General features: G+C 35.7%; 1 protein-coding gene across 1 annotated transcript; it reads right to left on the reverse strand.

The window, feature by feature from the left end:
- Positions 1 to 6,952: 6,952 nt before the first annotated feature.
- Positions 6,953 to 8,240, reverse strand: LOC113343041 (aquaporin TIP1-3-like). Its single transcript, XM_026587370.1, has 3 exons — positions 8,067 to 8,240; positions 7,736 to 7,986; positions 6,953 to 7,655 (listed from the first exon to the last, which is right to left on the reverse strand). The coding sequence occupies exons 1-3, from the start codon at positions 8,197 to 8,199 to the stop codon at positions 7,281 to 7,283; spliced, it is 759 nt and encodes a 252-aa protein (XP_026443155.1). The 5' UTR covers positions 8,200 to 8,240; the 3' UTR covers positions 6,953 to 7,280.
- Between the last annotated feature and the right edge of the window lie 248 nt (positions 8,241 to 8,488).

An 8,488-nucleotide genomic window follows, 5' to 3' on the forward strand; every position in this document is an offset into this window, starting at 1 on the left:
ATTGCAACATCGGCAAAGAATGGTACACGACACTTGGTTAAAGATAGAGTCGAATGATTATGTGTTTCTAGAACAAGAGGAAACTTGTACTTTATAATGGCATAGCTAGTATGACTGCAGAGCAAGCCAATGTTGATAGTTCTCAAACTATCCCTTCTACAGACAATGGCAGTACATAGTAATTTGCTTGAGCGCCCTGAGCATATTACTCCGTACTGCCACTGTCTATAGAAGGGATAGTTTGAGAACTATCAACATTGGCTTGCTCTGCAGTCATACTAGCTATGACATTACCATGAATAAAACAAAGTGGAAACAGATCGAGAGAAATCAAAAAGAGATTGATGAAGAAACAGAAATTCGATCATAAAGTCAAAACGAGAGTAAGGAACTGAAGAACACCTTAATTTGACGAAGAGATGATGTTAAACAAAACTGTAAATCAACGAAAAATCGAAAAAAACAAGATCGAAACAGAGTGATGAGAATCAGCAGGATCAAAACAAAATAGAAGAGAAGATCTCTTCACCCGAATGATACCATAGTAAATTTATATTCATCTCTTCATTAACAAAAACAAAACTAGGGTTCTTACATTCTCAGATTCAACAGAGAGGAAAGAGAAAGGCAAAACTAAAAATGAAATTCAAATTAAAGTTAATTTAGACAGACACAGATTACAACTATTTAAAGAAGATTGTTTCACATGTGTGAAACACACTTCACCTTTGCTTGAGCGCCCTGAGCATATTACTCTGTACTGCCACTGTCTGTAGAAGGGATAGTTTGAGAACTATCAACATTGGCTTGCTCTGTGGTCATACTGGCTATGCCATTACTTTACATCCTAAGGTACACGATTATATTTGTTGGCAATGAAGAACATTCGGATTATGCATTTGATAGTGATCTCTCGGAGCCAACTAAATATCAAAGGATGGTTAAATATAGTAGTACTTTTACTAATTGATCAAAACAAGAAACTGATTTCTTTCTTACACACTAAAAGCAAGGAAGGCCTGCATTTATACATGTCCTGACTAAGACAAGATATGTTAGAAACATGACAGGCTGTAGAAAACTCACACTCAGCCAATAAGAGACATTTCTCACACACTTATACACACGTGAGAACTCTATAAAACTCTCAGTACTATTAGCCCCCCTCAAGCTGGAGATTGTTACTAGAGATTACCTTCGGCTTGTCTCTGAGTGCAGAAAACCTTGGTCCTGCCAGTCCCTTGGTGAGAATATCAGCAATTTGATCCCAAGTTGAAATGTAGGTGACCTGAATATTTTTGTTCAGAACAAGTTCTCTGACAAAATGATAATCAATGGCCAGGTGTTTCATTTCACTATGAAATACTGGATTAGATGACAGAGAAACTGCACTTTGATTGTCACAAGGTATCAATGGTGGAGCAGGAAGCAAGAGATGAAGATCTTTGAGGAGCTGACAAACCCAAACAATTTCAGTTGTGGTATTGGCTAGAGACCTGTATTCTGATTCAGTAGAACTTCTTGAAACACCACCCTGTCTTTTGCTAGACCATGAAATTGGATTAGGACCAAAAAATATACAAAAGCCTCCTGTAGATCTTCTTGTATCAATTGATCCTGCCCAGTCAGCATCACTAAAGCCATGTATGTAAGAAGACCTTTGGAAAACAGTATACCATAATAGGTGCCTTTGATGTATCTTAGAATTCTCTTGGCTGCAATAAAGTGTTGATCAGTAGGAGCTTGCATATAAAGACATACCTGATTCACAGCAAAACCAATTTCAGGCCTTGTCCAAGTAAGATATTGTAGAGCACCCACTAATGATCTGTATTCACTTGGATCTGCTAATGGAGTACCAGCTGAAGCAGTGAGGAAGTAGAGGGAGACTGGTGTACCACAGGGTTTAGCACCAGTCATATTGAATTTCTCCAATAAGTCCAAGGCATACTTAGTTTGACTAAGAAAAAGGTTGTCTGAATTTCTTTTCACCTGAAGACCAAGAAAATAATGAAGAGAGCCCAAGTCTTTGATGGGAAAGTATGTCTTAAGGTGATTGATAAACTGAGAAATATACTCAGTTGGAATTCCCAGTGATAATAATGTCATCTACATAGACCAAAAACTGTAATCCTGAGCCAAACTTTGGAACAAAATAGAGAAGCATCTGCTAAGGAGGGTTGAAGTCATGAGTGAGAGAATTTGTAACAATTTATCATACCAAGCTCTCGGGAGCTTGCTTCAGACCATATTGGATTTATGAAGTTTACATACATAATGAGGCTTTGGTTTGATCAACAAGCCTGGAGGTTGTTGCGCATCTAGACATCTCTTCAGCTATCCCCATGTAAAAAGGCTTACTAACATCTAATTGTTTCATTTCCAGTTGAAGTGAACTGCAATGAAATGATTAGTCTAATAGTTTTGGGTTTGGCTACAGACTAAAAGTTTTCTGTGTAGTCCAATTCCTTCTTGTTGATGAAACCCTTTGGCCACCAGTCTAGATTTACATTTATCTACAGAACTCAGCCTTAATTGATTCTAAAACACCCACTTACAGCCTACAAACTTATAGGATGGATCTGGTGCAACAAGTGTATATGTGCCTGCATCCTTAAGGGTTGTATGTTCTTCTTCCATAGAATGTTTCCATTGAGGTATTATAATTGCCTTAGAATAACAGTAGGTGTGGGTGGTGGAATATCAGAAGTAAGATTGGCTGATAGAACATACTTTGTATTAAAAATTTGGTTTTAACCTCCTCTTTTACCCCTTTTGTACCATGGAGTGTGAATTCGCCAGTGAAGGAATCCAGAAGCTGAAGTATGTTCGAAATAGTTGAAGTGGATGCATCAATGACTTAACAATCTTTGAAGGATCAGTAGATTAAATATCAATGGATGCACTGGTGAGGTTATAATTTTTGCAGTGTTGGTGCAGAAATATTGACAGATGGAGCTATAGAAGCATATCAGTTGGTGCTGAAGATTTTTCAATGCCAGGAAGTAATGTATCTGAAGATCTCAATGGGAAGAAAGTCTCATTAAAAACTACATGTCTGGAGATATATACTTTTCCTGTTTTAATATCTAAACATCTCTATCCTTTGTGCATAGAACTGTAACCAATAAAAATACAGTGTATACTTCTTGGTTGGAGTTTATGTGTAGTATAAGGCCTTATCCATGGAAAGCATGATGAACCAAAGGATCTGAAGAAGGAATAATCTGGTTTCTGACCAAACAACTTTTCAAAAGGAGATAAGTAATCCAAACTTCTAACAGGCAGTTTATTAATAACATAATTGGTTGTATGAAAAGAATCAACCCAAAATTTTTCTGAGAGACTTGATTGAATTAAAAAAGTTCTGCCTGTGTCTACAAGATGTCTATGTTTGGACTCAGCCAGTCCATTTTGTTCTTGAGTATGAGGGCAAGAAACCTCATGAATAATTCCATGTATACTAAGAAATTCTTGTAGTGCATTATTTAAGAATTCTCCTCCTCCATAAGTTCTGATTTTAACAATTGAAGTATGCAGTAACTTTTCAGTCATAGATTTGAAGTGTAGAAAAATATCTTTGAATTCAGACTTTTCAGACAAAGGAAATATCCAACAAAATCTTGAATAGTCATCTATGAGATTGACATAATATCTGAAACCACTTGAATAGATTACAGGACTAGGACCCCATAAGTCCATATGTACTAGTTCTAGTGGAGATTGAGCCCTATGTGAAGATAAAGTAAAAGGCAATCTATGACTTTTCCCTAGATGACAGTCATTACAAAATAGTGGTGTTTTGACTAAACTAGACAGTTGCATATCTCTGCACACTTTTTGAAGTACTTGAAAAGAAGGATGAGCCAACCTTTGATGCCAAACTGAAGCTGAATTGTTGTTGCTAAAGAAAGTTGTATTCTTAGGAGACTTGGCAAAATGTACTGGATATAATCCTCCTTTATGTGGTCCTTGTAAAATGATCCTCCCAGTTGAGTAGTCCTTAACAACAAAACCAATAGAATCAAAGGTGATAGAGCAATTGTTATCACTAGTGAATTTATGCACTGATAATAAGTTTTGAGATGATTTTGGAACAAGAAGCACATTATTTAGATTAAAAGAATGAGAGGAAGTTGTTTTAGACACATGACCAATATGAGTAATTGGCATACCTTCTCCATTAGCAGCTTGAATCTCATCTGCCCCTTCAAAAGATGTTGCTTCAGGTAATTCAGATTCATCATTAGTGATATGACTATTTGCTCCAGAGTCAGCATACCAAGGATTTTCACCCATGATATTGGCAGTAGCAAGCATGGCACTGAGATTGTGAGGAGTATAGTTGTTCTGATAGGCAAAATTCAATCTGTGTATGCATTCCAAAGCAAGATGACCAGTTTTGTTGCAGATCTGACAAATCTTGTCAGATATTGGTGGTGGAGCAGAAGAAGAAGGAGCTGAACTATAGTGAGGTCTTGGATTGAAATGAGGTGATGATGTTGATGAAGAAGCAGAATGCATCGAAATTGAGAATAACCTCTTGGATAAAAAGATGAGGGTGGTTTGATGTATCCAGAGTAAGGAACTGCAGGTCTTGAAGAGTAATGATAACCTCTATTACTACCTCTATAATTTTGAACAAAAGGTCTTGTAGCAGCAAATGCCTTTGAATTGGCCTCAGTAAGTAAGTTTTTTTGCTTATTTGTAACAACTATTTCTTCAGTAAGAAGCAGATTATGAAGTTCTTTTGATGAGATTGGTGGATTGCGAATACGAATAGATGTACAAAAAGAACTATAATCTTGGCCTAACCCATTGAGTATAGTAACAACTAATTCATCATCATGAATTTGTGAACCAGCAGCAAACAATTCATCTGTTATTTTCTTGATTTCACTTAAGAAGGTAGAAACAGTACCTGACCCAAGTTTTGTGGATTGAAGTTTGAGACGAAGTTGAATTGAATGTGTAGAAGAGCTTCTTGCATACCTAGAATCAATATTGTCCCATAAATCTTTTGAAGAATCAGCTCCAACAACATAAGGAATTACAGATTCAGAAATAGACATCTAAATCCAGAGTACAAGAGTAGTATCATCATCATGCCAAGCTGTATAACCAGGATTCACGCCATTGTTAAGCAGATAAGGTGGACATGGTAAAGATCCATCAAGAAAACCATTGACTCTGTATGGATGCAGAAGTGGTAGAAGAAGGGATTTCCAGGTGAGGAAATTGTCATCCTTGAGTTTGTAACTGAGAATTTGTGAGATTTGGTTAAGAGGAACTTGAGAAATTCTTGATTCATATGCTGCCATTGAAAGAACAAACAAGAAAATTGTGTATAAAAGTGGTGAAAGCAGATTGAGAGATTGAATTGAAGTAAGATAGTTGATTAAATTTTTGATTGAATTGAAGAAATTAGATCTGAAAATTGGTTGATAGGTTGAATGCCATTAATGGCGATTGCGGAAGCTTCATCTGATACCATAGTAGTACTTTTACTAATTGATCAAAACAAGAAACTGATTTCTTTCTTACACACTAAAAGCAAGGCAGGCCTGCATTTATACATGTCCTGACTAAGACAAGATATGTTAGAAACATGACAGGCTGTAGACAGCTCACACTCAGCCAATAAGAGACATTTCTCACACACTTATACACACGTGAGAACTCTATAAAACTCTCAGTACTATTAAAATAAACCTTGATAACTTACAAGGTTATGTAACTATTGTAATGGTAGATCTTGGATGCTGTCAATCATTCACCCTCCAATAGGGATGGTTAACAAAGAGGAATTTGGAGTTTCCTCGCTGTTAGCAGAGAATCTTGTACTAGTTTGATATTTTACCTACTCAAATTTGCATTTTAGAAAACGATTTAACATCCAAGAATGACATAAAATTAGCTAACAACACCTTCAGTGGCTCCATTGGCTACTGTGTTATGAAACAGGCCAAGACTAGTCTTGCAGCTTGCTGGTACGCTTTTTGAAATGAATGGAGTAGCAATATAGAAGAAGTAAGAGGAGAGTATAAAATACAAGATTCAATGAGCCGAAATTCCATTTTTATTTACCCTTAACAAGGTCAATTTCTCACAATCAACATCTCTTTGTAAATAGAAAAATCCAACATTTTCCAATCAACCGAACAAAGAACCCCATCTAATTAACGTGGCATTTGATTTAACAGGGATTTACTCAATAAATACATTTGTAGATTTATAGAGATCTAAAAAGAGTTATGAAAATTAATAATTTTGCGAGAATTATATAGAATTGAGCAAATTTTTGTGGAGTTATGCAGAGTTGTCTAATGTCTTGCAGACATTTGTAGAGTCCTGAAGAGTTGTAAAAACAAATTTTATATGGAAATATGCATGATAGACATAAATACAAAATTTATTGTAGCTTGTTTATTATAGTAACTTCAACTAAATTAAAATAAATTATTATTATTTTATATATATAAATTATTTCTTTTGTTCAATAAACTAACAATAAATTAAAATAATTATTAATGTACATTTGTAAATAATAATTAAAATTAAAAAAATATTTTATATAGTATAATATGATTTATACTCATCTATAATAGGAGCTTATAGATTGTGCATTCATGAAATAAAATAAAAGAGAGTAAAAAACATCTTTATAAAAAATTTGGAAGTCTTCCAAAATCTTACATATTTTGCAAGACTTTTATCAAGGCAAATAGATAGAAAAAAGTCACTCAGTCTTGAAAATAGGTAAATATGCAAAGTCTTTGAATTTTAAAGTTTACAACGAGTAACATAAACTTTAGAAGATCTTTTCACAATCTACAAAGAGTAACATAAACTTTGAAAGAGATTTTAAAAGTACACAACCAATAATACAATACTTTGTAAATCCATTAAACTCTTTGGAAATCAATAAAAGTATTTATTGAGTAAACCCTTGTTAACCTTTTCTTCGGGAAAAAAAACGTGGCAAGATAGTGAATGCACCAGAGATCACAATTTCGATTCAAATTTCTGGGGCACAGATTCGATACTAAACTAAACTAAACTGGTTGAGAACTACTCGATCATTATATAACTGCATTAAAAGATAAGAAAAGAAAAAAGATCCCAATAATCCCCAATACATGATCAAATCACTGAAAATTTTGAAATCAAATCCGCATTAATAAAGAAACTCCTACTCGAACATCGAAAGCAACAAAGAGCCCATATCTAACAACAACCCAAACCAATGAGAGAGATAAATTAACCCGGATTTCTACTTTCTAGTAATCTGTTGTGGGAAGTTGCTCGTGGTTGTTTTCGCCGATGAAGATAGTGTCATATATTATAGCAGCCAGTGCTGCCCCGATGAATGGACCTAACCAATAGACCCAATGATTGGTCCATGTCCAGCTAACAACAGCAGGACCAAATGAAACCGCAGGGTTCATAGAAGCACCTTCGAAGGCTCCACCAACTAAGATATTAGCACCTACAATGAAACCAATCGCAATTGGTGCAATGGTTCCTAAATTTCCCTTCTTTGGGTCAACAGCAGTAGCATAGACAGTGTAAACAAGACCAAATGTCATCACAATCTCCAACACTACTGCATTTGATGAACTAACACCTGCTGATAGAGAGAATGCTGCTATTTCCTGTTTTTCAATTCCAAATCAGTTTTGATAATATATTTATTAAAATTTTGAATCTTAGCAATCACTTATATCTCTCTTACCATTCCTCCCGTAGCAAACTTAAGAAGCAAACAAGCAGCGACAGAGCCCAGTAACTGCGCAATCCAATACAAAATTCCTCTCAACAACGTAATGTGACCTCCAACTAAAGCACCAAATGTAACAGCAGGATTCACATGTCCACCTGAGATATTCGCTCCAACAGAAACCGCTACAATGAGTGCGAATGCATGAGCTAATGAAGCCGATATTAAGCCGGCGGGTGTTGCTGATCCATCATGAGTGATTTTACCTGCAAAAATTACATTACAAACTCAATGGTAGCTCAACATTCTTAATCATAATACTTGGAACTATTAGTTAACATCTTACTGAAAGCCATCCCGGATCCTTGCCCTGCAAACACAAATATGAGCATTGATATGAACTCAGCCAGCGCCGCTCTCAGAGCTTCAGGCTGACTGGCTTCTCCAGGCATTCCAACTGCAATTCTACTCAGTGGCATATTCAATAACTCTAATTCTTGTTTGCTGAATTAATTACAGTCCTTTCTTACTGTTTTCTTCTCATGAAAATTTGTCTCTATTTATAACTATATTAATTACCTGTTATCGCCGGTCTTAGTAGGAGAAATTTTCCTTGTCAATAGTCGTACAGCTATCTGGACGGGGCCTCCAGACCAATAATAACCTGCCACGGAAATTCGGATCATGAGATCTTGACGTGGCAGGACTGGAATGAATGTCGTAGTCTCTGTCCCATCACGAAAGATTTGTTGTGGACCGGGTTTATTA

The sequence above is a fragment of the Papaver somniferum genome, unplaced genomic scaffold (genome assembly GCF_003573695.1).
Source record: "Papaver somniferum cultivar HN1 unplaced genomic scaffold, ASM357369v1 unplaced-scaffold_52, whole genome shotgun sequence".
NCBI lineage: Eukaryota > Viridiplantae > Streptophyta > Magnoliopsida > Ranunculales > Papaveraceae > Papaver > Papaver somniferum.